The 18,135-nt window shown below is 41.1% G+C and overlaps 2 protein-coding genes across 3 annotated transcripts; one reads left to right on the plus strand and one right to left on the minus strand.

The window, feature by feature from the left end:
- Window positions 1-311: 311 nt before the first annotated feature.
- On the plus strand, window positions 312-8,714 carry CPT2 (carnitine palmitoyltransferase 2). Of its 2 annotated transcripts, XM_035332685.1 has the most exons (5): window positions 312-498; window positions 1,211-1,291; window positions 1,404-1,510; window positions 5,489-6,793; window positions 7,717-8,714. In XM_035332685.1, exons 1-5 carry the CDS (start codon window positions 386-388, stop codon window positions 8,046-8,048), a joined length of 1,938 nt encoding a protein of 645 aa, XP_035188576.1. In that variant the 5' UTR covers window positions 312-385; the 3' UTR covers window positions 8,049-8,714. The 2 variants fall into 2 exon arrangements, with proteins under 2 accessions (XP_035188576.1, XP_035188577.1); XM_035332686.1 differs by lacking the exon at window positions 1,404-1,510 and having other exon boundaries at window positions 369-498.
- Window positions 8,715-8,841: 127 nt separating this feature from the next.
- Window positions 8,842-17,297, minus strand: CZIB (CXXC motif containing zinc binding protein). The gene is made up of 8 exons (XM_035332691.1): window positions 17,107-17,297; window positions 16,927-17,010; window positions 16,235-16,291; window positions 15,374-15,455; window positions 13,784-13,815; window positions 13,186-13,263; window positions 9,910-9,975; window positions 8,842-9,082 (listed from the first exon to the last, which is right to left on the minus strand). The coding sequence occupies exons 1-8, from the start codon at window positions 17,110-17,112 to the stop codon at window positions 9,005-9,007; spliced, it is 483 nt and encodes a 160-aa protein (XP_035188582.1). The 5' UTR covers window positions 17,113-17,297; the 3' UTR covers window positions 8,842-9,004.
- Between the last annotated feature and the right edge of the window lie 838 nt (window positions 17,298-18,135).

An 18,135-nucleotide genomic window follows, 5' to 3' on the forward strand; every position in this document is an offset into this window, starting at 1 on the left:
GATCACATATTATGTGATCCTATGTGTCAGGAGAATCCCATATATTTTTATTAATGCATGTGTAAGAAAGCACTGAACTAATACTGCAAACCTAGTGCAGGCACTTCCTAAAACTGAGGGGATTTTGTTATCGTGACAGCACACTTCCCCAACGGAGAAACGCGGCAAGAGCCTTTCGCTCCTTCAGGCGCCCCGGCCGCCCTTTGCCCCTCGCGGGCGGGCGGGCTCGGCCCGAGCGGGCCGGGAGCTCCGCGGCCGGGGCGGAGCCCAAGGGGCGGAGCCGTTGAGACCCGGGCCGTTGAGGCCGGGGCTGTGGAGGCGCTGCCGTGAAGGAGCCGCGGCCGCCGGGCCGCAGAGCGGGGCCGGGGCGGGCGAGGCGGGCGTCATGGCGGCGCGGCAGCTGCTGCTTCTGCGGCGGGGCTACAGCAGCGCGGGCGCTGCCGAGTACCTGCACCGCAGCATCGTGCCCACCATGCACTACCAGAAGAGCCTGCCCAGGTACCGCCGGGCTCGGCGGGGACGCGGGCAGAGGTCGGGCGCCGCAGGGCCGCAGCCCTGGGTTGTCTGCTGGGAGGAGAGAGCAGGGGAGGGAAGGGAAGGGAAAGGAAGGGAAGGGAGGCGGCTTGCTCTGACTGGCTTTGTTGTTCTGTGTTCTCTTCCTGAAACTCCGTGGAGAAGAATGATTTTGTTCTTTAAAGCACGGATACGACCGTAAAGCCACTGTTGAAAGTTTGAGATTGGAACGTAATCCCTGTATGGGTAATGGAGTTACTTTATAGTTAGAGGAGGCTTAGAAAGGTACTGAGTAGGAAATCTGTAAGAAAATGTTCAGCACCTAGCAGCGAGCAGTGGTCCGGTACAGGAGGTGGCCACCGAGCTGCACCTTGCTGCTGTACAGTGGCTTCCCCTTGCTGCACCTTGTGACCCTGTGCTGCTTACAAGGTACTAACACCCTTCACTGCAATAACTTTATAACAGGACAGTCAGGTTGTTTTTTTACCTTGTTTTTCCTTCTCACAAGAAGCTTATTCTGTGAGGATACATGCCCATATATTCCTTTTCTTCTTCTTCCTTAAGAAACTTTTAAACTATTAAGATAGTGTGGAGGATAAGGAAGCAAGAAGATGGAAAAGACTACAGTGTAAGAAACTGAGTCTTCGTTGGTACTGTCACTCATGAAGTGTGTGTCTTTTTGTTCCCCTTCCTTCAGATTGCCAGTTCCCAAGCTAGAAGATACAATTAAGAGATACCTGAACGCACAGAAACCTCTTTTAAATGATGACCAGTTCAGGTATGGACAAACAAGATACATACTGCGTTACCATTTGTTGCTTCAGAGCCACAGTTTCATATGAAAAATACAAATTATGACAGAATTTCAAATCTTTTACTAATTGTTGTAGGAAAACTGAAGAACTTGCTCATCAGTTTGAAAAGGGGATTGGAAGAGAGCTGCATGAGCAACTAGTTGCTCAAGACAAACGGAACAAGCATACTAGTTACATCACAGGTATGTTGACCAGCTGGATATAGGAGCCCTTAGATCATCGTGCTTGATAATACATAGCTCATAATGCTGCAAATAAAACAGGCTGAAGCTTAAGTTCTTTGTTCCATAAACTTGGAGTAACATCTGGTGTATTCTAACTGTGACAGTATTTGAGGAAATTCTGAGTCTCTGGTGGAATGAAGAAGGTCCTTTGAGTAACTGGAATATACCAGAATTCTGCGGGATATTGTACTTAACAAGAATTATAGTCCCACAAGACATTTTTCCCTTTTAGAAAAGGAAAAATACTCTTTTAGAGCAGAAAATACCAAAGTAAAATATAATCAAAAGGGATGGGAAAGAACAGTGGTACTATTGGTGTTTTTTTTTTTTTTTTTAAAAAAAAAACGAACTATGGAAGGAAGAGGTCAACCAGAAAGATAATATTTTATTACAAGTTAATTACGCAGATGAAATTATTTTCTGAAATCAGATTGCTTTGCTGAAAACAAGATTTCTCTGTGACATACAGTATTATTTTTAGTTTGGTCTTTTCTAATGGAACATTTTGCATTCTGCACTGCCATCATAAAAGGGGAAATAGATGGGAAATAGATCATTGCAAAAAGTTAGGTATCCTTTTGTAAGGGTAGATATTATTAATATGTAGGATGGGCAACCTCGTAGGAGTATTCTGTAGTGATAGTTTTCTTGGGAAAATTCTCATTATGCTGATAGAACAGATGGATAGATACCAAAGATTAGTTTTTCATTAGTTGCTTTGTGTAAATTTGAATTTATGGTTTTTATTTTCTATTTCTTTCATTGCTATCTATTTATGTTAGGTTAATAGGGGAGCTTAACTAGCAGCTCCCTTAAAGAAACTAAAGCAATCATTTTCAAATAATTACAAGTTACTTAGCAATAAAACTGAACCTTGAGGGAGGTCAGAAAATGTGACTAATGTTTGGAAGGCAGGAGTCATCAATGCTCTGGACTTGAAACACCCCCACGCTCCCCCGCCCCAAAATTACAAAACAATACTCTTTTAAAGAGAGAGAAAAAAAAAAAGATACAGAAAGAGGAAGATGAAAATAAGGAAAAATAAGACAGGGAGAATATGCATCGATTTTTTTAGGTTATTCTTCTTTATTGTTGCTTCCACTGGCTTCCGAATACATGCACAAAGTATCCAATACAAAGTATTGGATAGATAGCAACAGAGGTGGAAATACTCAATTACTTATGTAATTAGAAGTTTGCATGTCGTCCAGTGAATACAATTCTGCCCTCGCTGTCTATTGAGAGTGCTCATAAGGGTGTTAGCTTAACAAGTTGCACAGCAACCACAAATTCTGTAGAGAATACCAGATTATTTCACATAAGCTGCTGTTCAGTTTATTAACTTGTGCTTTCTATTCACTTTGTACAGTATCTGGGTTTTAACTGTTTCTGACTGTATGGTGTTTGTCAAGGCTAACCAGCATGCTTCTGCTTTGTATCAATGAAATACAGGGTGTTTGTTTGCTTTCCTTTGTGTTCAGTTATTATTCTTTTAGGCCTCATACAAGACCTGTTCTGCTTTAAATTGGTTTCTGAAAATACATATAGTTGCATCCATGCTGGACTTTCAAGTCGAAGGTTAAAAGGCTACATAATGATGTGGAATGTGTTTGTAAAATCATAATGAATCCCAGGCTTGAAATAGTAATTTTTCATTCATCAGCTGCCTTGAGATGAACTTGGTGTCCGCTTGTTTCTGGTGTCTGCTTCCATACAACTTGTAATACCAAAACTTAACAAGTTAAGAGTTGTTAACAATGATGAAATAGATGCTACTTAAGAAGAAGGAAAAACAAACAAACACAAAACAAGCCTTCGCTGCCTATGGCTATGCCTCCTGGATTTTTGTTTTACTCATAAGCATATGTGGAGGTATGACTGTATTTTAGAGCTATGACAGACTCCCTTCATTACAGCACAGACAAAACGTTTGTGTCACATTTATGCCTCTTGATGTGCTGACATGCAATGTGATGAAATGAGACTGTAAAAGACCTGTCAAATGTTATTCTTCTTTCTGAAGTCTATTCTCAGTCTGGAATAACAACCTTGAGGTCCCTTCTAACCTAGAATATCTCAAGTTGGAGGAGACCCATAAGGATCATTGAGTCCAACTCCTGGCACCACATAAGTCTACCCCAAAATTCAGACCATGTGACAAAGTGCACAGTCCAAACGCTTCTTAAACTCTGACAGGCTTGGTGCAGTGACTGCTTCGCTGGGGAGCCTGTTCCAGTGCGTGAAAACCCTCTCGGTGAATAACCTCTTCCTGATGTCTAGCCTAAGCCTTCCCTGCTGCAGCTTGACACCATTCCCAGGGGTCCTATTACTGGTCACTAAAGAGAATAGATTTGCGCTTTCCCCTCCACTCCTACTTGTAAGGAAGCTGTAGACTGGGATAAGGTCTCCCCTCAGCCTCCTCTTTTCCAGGCTGAACCTCATCATATTGCCAGCTTAAGAACCCAATTGTGATGCATTGGTATCACAATATCAAGAGTTCTGTTCAGTGCTGATCGCTTTAGTGGATGGATAGAAGGAGAAAAGAGGTGAAAATGCGTGACAGCAAATGTGGATGGAGGAATGCTGCCAGGAAGAGAGAAGTAGGAATGAGGACAAACTATGAGGGAAACTGCCTCAGAAATAAGTGCAGAATCATAGAAGATCCTGAGTTGGAAGGGACCCACGAGGATCATTGAGTCCAACTTCTGACTCCACACAGGACCACCCAAAAACCAGACCTTATGTCTGAGAGCAGTGTCCAAATGCTTCTTGAACTTTGCCAGGCTTGGTGCTGTGACCACCCCCTGTGACCTGTCCCAGTGCCTGACCACCCTCTCGGTCAAGAACCTTTTCCTAACACCTGCCTGACCCTCCCCTGTCCCAGCTCCATGCCATTTCTTCAGGTCCTGTTGCTGTCCCCAGAGAGCAGAGCTCAGCGCCTGCCCCTCCACTCTCCTTGTGAGGGAGCTGCAGGCTGCCATGAGACCTCCCCTCAGCCTGCTCTGCTCTGGGCTGAACAAACCCAGTGACCTCAACTGCTACCATTATGTCTTTTCCTTGAGACCATTCACCATCTTTGTAGCCCTCCTTTGGATGCTCTGTAATAGTTTTATGCCCTTTTTATACTGTGGTGCCCAAAACTGCACACAGTACTCGAGGTGAGGCTGCACCAGTGTAGAGCAGAGCAGGACAGTCCCTTCCCTTGACCAGCTAGCAGTGCTGTGCCTGATGTACCCCAAGACACAGCTGGCCCTTTGTCTGCCAGACACACTGCTGGCTCATACTCAGCTTGCCATTGACCAAAACCCTCAAATCCATCTCTGTGGGACTGTTCCTCAGCCTCTTGTCTTGCAGTCTGTATGTATATCCAGGGTTGCCCCTCCCAGGTGCAGAATCCAGCGTTTGCTCATGTTAAACTTTGTATTTTTGGTGGTTGCAGAGCTCACTGATCTGTCAAGATCTCTCTGCAAGGCTTCTTTACGCTCAAGATAAGATTATAAAGAGAAGCATGCCCTCAGTGACAGAGAATTGAAAAAAATAATAGTTTAAGTGTACCTAAAGGTGTGTTCTAGTCTAAGTGTGAGGTGTTCAATAAAATCAGTGCCAGGGAGCTGCATTGTATATCACAGGAGTTATGGCTTATCACTGACATATACAGAAAACATGGAAATTTTCCCTCAGTGCTGGTGACATTCAGAATCTTCATATGGATTGATCCAAATACAGTTTTTACAATTAGCCAGTAGTACCTCTCTTAATAATTGGAGACTGGGAGAGTCCTTGAGGGAATTAGTGCACTTTTTTTTCTAGTTTATCTGCACTTCAATAGGTATTAATGATTAGGGTTTGAGGCAGGATATTGATTACATGGACCTCTGATCTGATTCAGTACACTGCTTTTATGTTCTGACCTGTTTCTCAACTCTCTGTTTCCAGGTCCCTGGTTTGATATGTACCTAAGATCACGTGACCCCGTTGTTTTGAATTTTAATGCATTTATGTCTTTTAATCCCGATCCAAAATCTGAGTATAATGATCAACTCATACGAGCTACAAACATGACTGTTTCTGCTGTACGTTTTATGAAGACCTTCAGGGCTGGTTATCTTGAACCTGAGGTTTTTCACCTCAATCCAGAAAAAAGTGACACTGAGACCTTTAAGAAAATTATCCGATTTGTGCCTTCCTCACTTTCTTGGTTTGGTGCCTACATGGTCAATGCATACCCCCTAGATATGTCTCAGTACTTCAGGCTTTTCAATTCTACACGGTTGCCTAAACTCAACAGAGATGAGCTTTTTACAGATGAAAAGGCAAAACACTTACTGGTAATGAGAAAAGGGAATTTTTATGTATTTGATGTTATTGATAGAGATGGAAATATGGTGAAACCTTCAGAAATACAAGCACACTTGAAATACATCCTCAGTGACAACAGTCCAGCCCCGGACTTCCCACTTGGCTACCTCACCAGTGAAAACCGAGATACTTGGGCATTGCTGAGAAAGAATCTACTGGATAGTGGCAATGAGGAAGCTCTTCAAAAAGTAGACACTGCTCTGTTTTGTCTAAGTTTGGATGATTTTCCCATTAAAGACTTTGTGCACTTGTCCCATACTATGCTGCATGGAGATGGTGCTAACCGCTGGTATGACAAATCCTTTAATCTTATCATAGCTAAAGACGGCACTGCAGGAATTAATTTTGAACATTCCTGGGGTGATGGTGTGGCTGTGCTCAGATTCCAGAACGAAGTCTTTAAAGACAGTACCAAAGTACCAGCTGTCAGCCCTCAGTCCCAGCCTGCTTCCGTAGACTCTTCCAGAGCAGTACAGAAACTTGAATTTAAGCTGAATGATGCCTTAAAAGCAGGAATTACCAAAGCAAAGCAGAAGTTTGATGCCAGTGTAGAATCACTGTCTATTAATATGATTCAGTTCCATGAAGGGGGCAAGGAACTTCTAAAGCAGAAGAAGGTAAGCCCAGATGCTGTGGTCCAGCTTGCCTTCCAGATGGCTTTCCTTCGACAGTACAATCAGACTGTTGCTACCTATGAATCTTGTAGTACTGCGGCTTTCAAACATGGTCGCACAGAAACGATCCGTCCTGCCTCTATTCATACAAAGAAATGTTCGGAGGCTTTTGTCAGGGAACTGTCCAAACATAGCACAGAAGAGCTTCAGAAGTTGATTGTGGAGTGCTCCAAATACCATGGCCGTTTGACAAAAGAAGCTGCTATGGGTGAGTAGGAATGTATCACTCTTCTTTTTGCACTAAAATGTTAGTTGAAGTTGCTATCAAAGTTTTACTTCGTAAGTAAATAATTAAATTTTGATGTAGGTCTGATGTTAATGCAAACTTAACTGTAATAGAAAGCTGCAGTTTAAAATACATTCTGTGACCCTCATTTCTTGATTAGGGGGAAATGCCTCTGTGCTTCTAGTTCACTGTTAATATGTCTCGATTTTTTTCCTACTGTAGCTTTTGTCCTTACAGCAGCTGGGCTGTTTGAAGCACTGATACTTAGTGCGTGCTATACTCTCCAAGGCAACTAAGAACTTTGGCTTTATGACTGAAGAGTTGCTGTCTAATCCCTGCAGGGGTATAAAGGCTTTAACGACTTCCAAATCAAACTGATTCTTTGGCTGTGCTATTCCTGGTATTTTTCTAAATGCTTTCTTTTGAATCGACCTTCCCAGAAGCATAACTTGCTGTACTGTTTCACTAAAGTCAGTAAGACTTTATTGAACATTACCCCCACGGAGTCTAAAACGTGCCTCCTGTTGATGCAAGATCTTCCTGAGATTCATAAATTTTAGGAAAGCCTTTCTCTTTTGAAAAAAAAAAAAAAAGAAATGTTCAGATAAAGAATGTGATGCATTATTAAAATTGTCTGTTAACATTGCTTTATTTACTATCCTGATTCCTGGTTGAGGCTAGCAGTACAACAGCAAGCCCTCATTCCTCAGCATAGGTGCATTAAAAATGCAGAAAAATTTCTAGGTTCTGAAAAATATTTCCTGCTAATACCAAAAAAAAAATAAAAAAATAAGTTCTTCAGACCTCTTCTTTTGTGGCTTAAAAGCAAGGTATTAGCTAAAAAGTGAGTTTGCTTCCCACAAAAATTAGTCGTATCTCTAATACTTGTTGTTTTATTTCAACAGGTCAGGGATTTGACCGACACCTCTTTGGGTTGCGCTATTTAGCCTTATCCAAAGGTATTGCATTGCCTGATTTTTATCAAGACCAAGCCTATGCTCGACTTAATTACAACATCATTTCTACAAGCACATTGGTTAGCCCGGCTGTGCAGTTAGGAGGATTTGGCCCAGTGGTGCCTGATGGCTATGGAGTAGGGTATCAAGTACATGATGGTTGGATAGGTTGCAATGTTTCGTCTTACCCAACAAGGAATGGTAAAGAATTCCTTCAGTGCATACACAAGTCACTAGACGATATCTTCAATGTTTTAAAGGGCAAGAAGGTGGATAGTTAGGCAAAAGGGATGGAAGACTTTACAGTTGTGGTAGAGAATACAGACTTTGTCTAATTGGCAGTACCTACCAATCAGTGTTCAACATGGCTGAAACTGATGAGCTAAATTGGCTTCAGTTGTCTTCCTTGAACTTGAATACTGTGTTGATTCAATTTGAAATTATCTATTTTAAAGAAATCAAGTGCAGACCTTGAATGCATATTTCAGGAAATACAAGCATTCAGGATGTTGAAAATGAAATAACAGAACTGTCTGTTAAAACAGATCCACATGTTCTTAAAATACATTTAAAATAAAAAGCATTGTTACCAAATTTGTGACATCTAACATCTTTGTTCTATGAGTGTTCAGATAGACAGCAGCACTGTGAAACCTCCTTTAAACTGTTTAGTTTTAAGATAATATATGCAATAGTTTTAAATACGAAAGACTGGTTACATTTGCACTCTTGCAGTAAGCTTGCTTACTAACTTGTTACACTTTTCTCTTTAAATTTGAATCAATATCAGAACTGGTTGTACCTCAACGGTTTGAAGCCTTTCCAATAGAACAGCTTTTTGAGAAACAAAAAATGAAGTGCGAGGCTTTAACTAACCTGCAGCCACCAACTTTGATGTTAAATTGATGAAAAGACAATTGTGATGCAATAAAACTATGTATTAATAACCACAAAGTTACTTTATTACTGTTATCAAAATCATACAGCGTGGGAAGTCTCTCTATCAGTATCTCATATTTCTTTACCAGTTGAGTGTATATGCAACTTTCAGTTTGTGCTAAGACCATCTCAAAGTGCTCTGTGAAAAATCTTTTATTAGATGTTCTGAGGACAGTCACTTACTGAAGTTCACATTTCCGAAGTACAGCCATGTGAAAAGTAACTCCAAGGAAACTGTCTCTGATGGTTACAGCTCCCTCATCAATAAGCATACCAAGGTTTTGGAGGGGAATGAATGTTAGCATTTCACAAATTTATGGGTAACTTCATAGATTCCAACAGATTCCTTTGTTTTTTCATCATAGTCATTCCAATCCTGTAGGAATTAAGATTTCATAGTATTAGTCACAGACAATAGATGGCAATAGCGTCTAAATCCCAGACTGGAATTCAAACTGAAACTAAGCCTTACTCAAAGTTTGGTTCCTAGAGATTACACAGTACTTCCCACAGAAATGTTAGCTACGTTCTAATTTCTGAGAGAAGCAAGAGCACTGCTCTGAAATTAAATGGAATTCAGTATCAGTGTTTTTATTTTAAACTTTTTTTTTTTTAAATGTAGTCCATGGGCTGTAGTGGACAAAATGACAGCCACGGCAGATGAAAGGATTATCTATCATTTACAATACCCTAGTCACGTGGCTCAGCAGACAAGCAGATCCCTGCCAAGTAGGATACAGGGGAACAGATTTGACCTTGAGATTCTTGCTCACAGTCAAGGAAGATTTGCAATGCTGGAGTCATTATCCTGTGCTTTGAAGGAGAGTGTCTTTATTTTACTTTTTAAGATCTCTGTGCAGAGGAAAAAGTACAGACATTGCAGAGAAATCAGTTCACCACTCTGAATCACCCCAGCCACTTAGTATTGTGCGTGTTTGCTCTTTGACATTTCTGATGACTTACAAGTTGCACTTATACTTTTGTCAGCTCCTGAGATATAAAATATGTACTTATAAAATGAAGCTATTAGTAATGCTGGTTATTCACAGTTGTTGTAGCTTCTCTCTCCGGTTACAACCTTCCCATACCTACGTGAAAGCGCAAAACTAGCCTCTTGTATGTGTAAGTTATGTATTTTGGACTAGTGTCTTAGGGAAAGGAAGCTAGATAATTAGACTTACTAATGAAACCAAGACAACGTACCTTTTCTAACAAGTTTATGTCGTTAAAAGGTGTACCAGACTCTGCACCTTCAGCAGCAAATCCTGCCTGCAAACACATAGGGAATAAGTTTGTAAGAAAATGCTGTAGCAAGGAAATAATAAATATGATAATTGAAATGTTTAAAGAAAGTAACACAGCACATTTCTATTTTATTTCTTCTAGATTAGGTAGGAAGAATAGACAAGCTGTTTCAAGGGTCAATATAAGATTGTGATCCTATTTGTGAAATGGACAATTTTGATCAAAGCAACCACACTGTAAAATAAGACAAGACGGCTCTTCTATTTTTCCTACCAAAAAAGTACTTCTCTAAGAGTTATAAATAATCTTAACCTTGCGTTTCTACATTCATCTAACAGCATCCAACTACTAACAGCTTTAATTTGTGTTCAGAATCTATACGGGCATTATGTGTGGAATAGCTTTGCGATAGACTCACTGCAAGAAAACAATAGAAAGAAATTATGGAAAAGTTAATAGTTTTGGCTTAAACATCATCAGAATTCAAACCACTGTAGAAAAGGAAGTGGCCTGTAGTGCATTTAGGTACTAAAGTGATAAGCAAGCCTTGAGTGAACAGATCAGGATACCCAAATAGTCTTTTAAAGGGGAAAGTTCATCACTGTTGCTACTGTTCCTGTTTTTAAAGAAGTGAAAGAAAGGATAGCGCTAGCACTTAAGCAAGCGTATCAGTGATGTATATAACATACAGAAGATATTCTGATTTTCTGTAAAAACATCTGTTACATTATGACTTACCGTAATCAAGCTGTAAACTAAGTTCTACTAGTTTTAAAAGTAAATTTAAAAATCTCAGCCACCTTGGTAGCATACAGGAAGGTTTCATATGCTGCCATTTCTAACTGCAGAATTTCCCTGTGAAGTGACAAAAAGCAAAGGTTTTCTGTAGGGATCTGCACGAGCATTTTTGATAAAGAAATCCCCAGACATTTACCTGTGTAGGAATATGCGAAGTAAGCCACAACATTGTAAAGCATTTGGGGATTTGAGTGGAAGGTTAAGCATTTGGGAGTTAAGCAGACTAGCAGACATGACAACAGGAGAGCCGTCTGCAAGGTACAGTGTGAATATACCTTTATATAATTGTCAGAAGCCCATCTCAAGGGAATTGCTATGGGTTAGGAGGAACATCAGCATCGGGCCAAAAAAACAGTGCTGCAGTATGGAACAAAGACTAGGAAAGTAAAAGAAAACCAGCTTTTTCTACCAGAAAATAACCACCAGCACTCCAAGGAACAAGAAGCCATGTGACTGGAATTGCAGGCTCCTGTACCAGACACCCTCAGGGGCACTTGCATTCTTACAGCTTTGGTGTCAGGGCAGACCCATTTAATCTATGCTGAAGGGATCTGAGAAATGCAGTGACTCGTCTGCCCTCTGCTGACTGGCGAAGGACCAACAGTTAAAGCGTCAACACCGAAGAAGCAAAAATCGCTCTGTTGACTTTAAAACACAAGGTACTGTCACTTTACTTTTTTTTTTTTTTTTTTTTTTTTTTTTTTTTTTTTTAAGCACTGTAACTCTTATTTTTGGCACAAAGCAAAGAAGCTGAAAAAGGTTTAAGAGTAATTTTATAAAACTTCTATTTTTTAGTTGAAGCATTCAACTGAGAGCAACTGAGAGACAAGAACAGGAAAGGAGCTAAACTATCCTTAAGTAAAACCAGTAATTATAGATATATCTACTGTGAATCTGATATATGTAAGCACATTAAAAAGAAAGATAAGGACCTGAAAGAAAAATGTCCTTGCTTATTATTAGAAGTACCTTGTTTGAATTTGCTGTTCACACTACATAGAAAAAGAGATTTCAAATCAGAGAATCAAAAGATACTTTCTCTTTAGACTCAAATGATTTTTTTTTTTTTAGGAAAACTATTACCAGTTTGAATAGGACAAACACAAGGCAGTCTAAATTGTCTTCACATATGGTTTTATTATGTTCATAAATATACGTATATATATAAATGCTATGGCCAGTCCTATTTAGTGCTAGTCAAGAGCCAGTCCTAGGACTGCAAAGAAGCCAGGCTGGCTTGGATCATGCCAAATGCAAAGCAGTTTACAGAACTGTGTGGAATGGCAGAGTCTATTTACTCACTGAAGTACCTGCTCAGGGATTTAAGTGTACTCTCTAGCAGAGTGCAAAGACCAAGCTTTGAGAATATTATATTAAAGCTTTATTATGGCTGTGAAGTCTTTGTTCCACAGATAAAAGTAAATTGACAGTTAGAACACAGATCTGTAAACATCTCCTGCATCTTGTGGACTTTTCACAGATTTTACTCGAAGTTCCTAGGTCTGGCTGCAAAGCTTTCAAAAAGAGCTAAGCTAAGAACCTTTCTGTTCCTCAAAGAGAAACTAACAAGCAAAAAATTAAAAATGAAGACCTCCTCACAATGCAGTGATGATTTCATTTATACCTAATCCCTTGTACGATCAGCTTTTTTGTTCTGTTTGTTAGGATAGTGTCACAGTCTGAGGGAAGGATAAAAGAGGTTTATATTTGTCAGTCTATTTACACCTAAGCTGGAATAATAGGTTAAATATAGCAGGGAGTTAGCTTGCATACAGCATGACCATGCACAAGCAAGTGAATCACCAAGAACCTGTTTGGCTAAGCCCTGAGGTGTGCTTTGCAACAGCCTTTAACTGCCATCCTCAGTTTTGGTATGAACAAATTTCCAATAGAAAAATGCCAATACTCAATACTGAACTACAGGTCTGGTGATGTCAAATCTCAAATAAAATTTAGAGGCCATTTACTGAAAACTGTTCATAACCGGAACTTTGTTTACTCTCTGTAACATACCAATAACCAAAGAGGAGCTCCCTGAAAGTGGCTAGCTAACTGTGCAGTCCTGTGATTCCCATTTGGAAAGATTCCCTTTTGCAATGCTCCCTGAGCAATGAAGACCTTTCAAGTTCAGATTATTACTACTGAGTTACCTGTAAGGCAGTTTGAATACCACTCCAAGGGGAGTTTGATTTTAGATTTAGATTTTTTTTTGAGTTACTGGAACCCAAGTACAAAAAATTCCAGAGTTTTTCATGTTAGCTGTTTGTGTTTTTTTGGAGATGAATAAACTAAAAGAACTGTGGAGAGGAAGGAAAACTGGGGAAGTCCAGGACATTGTAGGAAGAGCAGCAGTGTTTCTAATAGTGTATTTTTTAATCACTGTAAAGGCTGTAAGTGCTCTTAAAACTGAGAAACAAATCATGAATAAGAACTCACCTGTGGCTGAAAGTCAACTGGTTCCAGACCTCGGCATTCAAACTCCACTATTGTCTTGAATTTCTCACTGTCTTCAGCCTGTAGTTGAGTCAGAATACCATTAGTTTTCAGCTAAAAAAGTTTTCAGAGAAAGACAGCGACAAGTGTTAATCTAGTAATGAACTGCTTTTAAACTGCGGCACTGTCAACTCTGAAGTTCCAAGTGACAGCAAAATCCTAGGGCTTGTTTAATAGTTTGCAATTAACTACAATTTCTTAATCTGCCACAAGGAAGCCTTCAAAAGAAACAAATATGGATATTATGTAATTGCCTGTGATTTGAGTGGTACAATTTGGTGTTTTGCTTAGGAAATGCATCGTAGATTATTCTATATTTGACACTTAAGTGGAAGGGGTAAATCATTACCAAGCTACTGTTAACTGCGGATTTTTTTCTTCATTAGATTGCATGCAGGAGTCTACAAGAGAATTTTCTATCAGGTGAACATCTCTACCTTCTGTGTTCTTAAAAGAGGAATGCAATGACACAGCAAAAACTCAAAATACCATTAATGCTTATTTTAATCTTTCACTTAATATATAAAAGAGAAAAACTTACATTGTAAGGTTTGATCGTCTGACTTAAAATATCTATAAAAAAAAGATACCAGAAGTATAACAGTGAGTGACATTATGGCTTCAGAGTTCTGCATAAACCAAGCAGCAGCAGCTTCTCCTTTCTTAAAAAAGCCTTATGAGAAGTAATAGAAACAAAGTAACCAAGCAGTTCCTAGAGTTACCCATGAAAAGGTAGAATTCATTTTTTCCTCACTTCGCCTGAGTTTACTTACACCACTTACCCTAGCAATGCAAAGAAAAAGAAATTGCAACATATACAGTTTTTTGTCTACTTATCTCTAGCTCTACCCCCAAAGCTGCCTTTTTAGAAGTTGTATGTAGGGCACAGAGTAGCAAAGAGCCTGCAAGTAACTTTCTAAACTGTTTTGTGCATTTCATGGGAATTGTAGTGAAGTCCATCCTACATTTTTCTAACATCTGTTTCCTTTCACACTACCATCATATGTATTAATGAATCTTTGTAACACTGCACTTCAATCCCAATAGAGAGAAAAACCGAACTAGAGAAGGCTGAAATGGACAGAATGCAATGGAAAAAAATAGACGTGAGGGCCCAAGCTACTCAACCAGCTGTAGCTAGCATCACTTTAAAATCAAACTAAAATCTCAGAAGGAATAAGGAATAGTAATCCAGCCATTTGTGAACAGTACCAGTTTTCTATCTAAAAAGAGACTTTGATTTCAGGACCTATTTCACAAAAGCTCACCAGTGATAATAGAAATATGTACTTGTGACAAACAGCACATCTCAATCAACATCACTCCTTATATTTATTTTAAAATATTTATCTAGGCTTGAATTTATAAGGCTTAGAATCCAGTGGGATTATTTTCTTTGAGAAAGTGAAGTGTATATACCTTTCTTATTATTGCTCCTCATAAAAACAGGACATTATGCAGCGAGACTGAAATGCAAAAAGCTTCTTATTTAACAGGTAATGTGTTTGCACTCAAGGTTATAGCTTGAATGGCTGGAAACAGGCTTCTGTGTGAAGACAAGCACGTACTGGGTAGGAAATACCTCTCCGATATTGGAAGTGCAGTTTATTTAGGGATATAATCCCTGTAACCTCCCAACCCACTCCTGCCTAGGACATTCCAAGGCTGGACAGGTACTAACTCCGTAAATGTTTCTGCCCCTTTTTTCATAAAGAACAAGAAGTGTTTCAGCTCTCTCCTGTGACTTCTTAGGAAGAACAAAAGTAGCACTAATATTTAATGTTATCCATGAAGGGCATTATTTTGCCTATCACATTTAGAGAAGCTAGTATTTTAATAGCTTGTATTACTGCTGTTAGTAGCAGAAAAGAACTTGCTATTGTTAGTATTAGCAATATGCTGCAAAATTGTTCCCACTGTCCCACCACGTGGACCTAACTTCATTTTTTTGTTGATGACCAGCTGACATTGCTATCGCCTTCATGAGCATGACAGCAAGTGTGTGCCTGCTGTGAGGTCAAACGTCAGTGTAGTGGGAAAAAAACAACAAACCTATCATGCAAAAATTGGGAGTAAAAAACAAATGAGAAAAAATAAGTAGTGGATGTTTCTTAAATTTTTAAGCACATACCAATGGAGTTCTCCCTGGAGCACAGCTTGCATTTCTGCACCATAGTGGCGCTTCCTCTGCCTCCTTTCAAGGGAGCGCTGTCCTACAAACCACGACAATGGAGACACCATTTTTAATCTCAGTCTAGCTGAGCCATTAGAAGCCTTGGCAAAGGTGAAATAGGCGGGGTTTTTTGGTTTGTTTTTACAAAAATGGTCTCAACATTTTAAAAATATTGCACTGAGAAGACGTTTTTAAACTAAAGGGATATGTAATTCAGAAAGCTTTGATTATTAAGGAATAATTCTGTTCTCGCTTTAAAATCCTGAATAATGATAGTTATGTTCAGTTCATACAGGGATGTTCGATTACCTCAAAATGCATTCTTAACATTCAGTAGTATGCAACAAAGAGAGATGATTATTCTTTCCTAATGACAAAACCTTCCCCTATCTGTGACAATTTTTATTCTGCTTTTTCGGTTACCAAATGCTCATTTGGCATGCTTAACTCCTCTTGAATTACCTAAACTTCTCTATGAACGTTCCAACAGTGTCAGAGAAATGTCCTACAGTCACAACCTTATTCTAATATCACTTCAAAATGTGTTTTAAATTGATATAAATTTCAACAGATATTTTTATAGAAAGGAGGCTTTTCAAAGCAGACTGTCACCAACAGTCACCATTCTAATGGCATATTTCAATTAAATCTCCAATTATTATTTGAATATGAAACATGACAGCATTTCCTGGATGCACATAGCTACTATTTACTATTTTTTCTAAACTGCAGATTGTCACATCTGATGCTAATGTCCATTGCACGTGAAAGGCAGGTTTCCTCATTTTTGTTCTGAAGCAGGTTGTAAGGGAAACATACCATCAATCGCAGGTACTGCCATTTTTCAGAAACTTCTCCACAGTTCCCACATTTCAGCTGAAAAACAAAAAAACAGAACGTTAAGCTGCCAGTCAGTAGGAGTTGGAAGCTGAAGAAGCTGGTGTGAACCCTCAAGATTTGCAGCCCCCTGTTTGGTGGCTGAGAGGAGCCCGAGGTGGGTGTCAGCTGCTGTCGACCACACAGCCCCCACAGGCTGCATCAACCTAGAAGGTACGCCCACGGCAGGGGTCCGTCCTTCCACACGCTGGGCGCAAACCGTGGTGCAATGCACAGTCACTGAACAAATGGTGGGAACAGCGCGTCTTGAAATTTACTGCAGTTACGAGCGGTGGTTTTCCAGGATTCTCAACCACCTCAACAATGGAGGCCCTAACGCTTCAAATTAAGGCTTTTCATTATTGTAAAGTAATGTACAATGCCACGTGTGTATTATGAATGTGTATCTATGCACCAACACCATCGCATATGTTGCTCTTGTAGCAGCCTGCTTGCACTGTGTGAAAAAAAAAATAAGAAATCATATATTATGCTGACCTCACTGAAACTGACTGACATTTAATGCCACAGGCCCTCACTACCAGATGCCCCACTGGGTAGGCTCGCTGGCTGAGCAGCATTTAGCGATAAAAGGGCTTTTCCCTGCCCCTGAAGACCCCGAGGCCGCCCCGCACCTTGAGGTACCAGCGGAAGTCCTCGCCCTCGGCCCGCAGGCGGGTGATGTTCTCCAGCGTGGCGCGGAGCTGCAGCCCGATCCTCTGCAAGGAGAGAGGCAGCGACAGAGGCCGTCAGTCCGGCACGGCACGGCACAACCCTACCCGGCCTGTCCCGGCCCCGCTGCGGCCCCTACCTACCCCCATGGCCCCGGAGGGTGCCCGGCACACCCCCGCCGCTCACGGGACCTGCCGCCGTGCAGCCCCCGCTGCCAGCCCCCTCACGCCGTGCCGCCTCTCGCGGAAGCCGCTGCGGGTTTAAAGCTGCTCTTGGGTGTTTTGAGTGATTCTTTTTTCACCCTCCCCTCAGTGCGTTCGTGCCCTCAGTCAAGCTGGCGGCCGTCCCCCGGTGCTCTCTGCCGGGCTGAAGCCGAAGCTGCCCTCAGCTAAGATGGCGCTGGCCCGTCACCACCCCACAGGCGGGAGGCTGCGGCCGGGAGGCGCGGCGGGCAGGGCCCGGGGTGTGGGCAGCCGGGCTCTGGGGGACGGCTGAGGGGAAGAGGAGCGGGGCAGGCTGCGGGGAGGGCGAGGAAGGCGAGGGCGCCCCAGCAGAGCCCGTGGTGAGAGGAGGGGAAGCGAGAAGTGCCGCCAGGAGGCCCTGCCAGCGGGGCTGGGCGGGCACGGTATGGGGTGAGGTGGTTTTAGACTTTCCAAAAGTCATTTGGGCACAGTCTGATGTAGGAATAACAGGAGGAGGTGCTAAGGTGAGGGAGGGCTCAGTTCGGCAGAGCTGGTGTAGGGACAACCCTCACGGCCCTGCAGCGACTTGGGCGGCCGCAGCTGCCTCAGCTGAGGGAAAGGTGAGGGAGAACCTTGGTAGAGAACTTAGAGTGAGATGAATTTTAATAATTAACACAGATACATGCCCTACTTTATTATTTTTTAGGAAATGGCATCTTTACCTTTTTTGTGCAGAATGCAGGATATTGCTTCAAAGTTGAGTTTCTAAGCAACGTGAATTTTGGCTATAGAAGACGCACCCAGATCCTTAAAAGTATCGCCATACACAGAACTAAATTTATGCCTCAGGTAAGGCTTCAATAAATAGTCCTTGAAGAATGATCAGCTATTACTAAACTAGAACTACTTTTCTCAAGTTCCATATATTATGCTGGAAAAAGTCTGTGAATTCATTTATCAGGGCAAAAGCTTGACCAGTTAAATTAGAGC

This window comes from Oxyura jamaicensis, chromosome 8 (genome assembly GCF_011077185.1).
Source record: "Oxyura jamaicensis isolate SHBP4307 breed ruddy duck chromosome 8, BPBGC_Ojam_1.0, whole genome shotgun sequence".
NCBI lineage: Eukaryota > Metazoa > Chordata > Aves > Anseriformes > Anatidae > Oxyura > Oxyura jamaicensis.

Coding starts and splice junctions, on each gene's coding strand:
- CPT2 (XM_035332685.1), top strand. CDS start 386: ATGGCGGCGCGGCAGCTGCTGCTTCTGCGGCGGGGCTACAGCAGCGCG. Junction 1,511..5,488: donor GCATACTAGTTACATCACAG/GTATGTTGACCA, acceptor CTCTGTTTCCAG/GTCCCTGGTTTGATATGTAC. Junction 6,794..7,716: donor GACAAAAGAAGCTGCTATGG/GTGAGTAGGAAT, acceptor TTATTTCAACAG/GTCAGGGATTTGACCGACAC.
- CZIB (XM_035332691.1), bottom strand. Junction 15,456..16,234: donor GGCAGTACCTGCGATTGATG/GTATGTTTCCCT, acceptor CGTGGTTTGTAG/GACAGCGCTCCCTTGAAAGG. Junction 13,816..15,373: donor CTCCAGGGAGAACTCCATTG/GTATGTGCTTAA, acceptor TTTTTTTTATAG/ATATTTTAAGTCAGACGATC.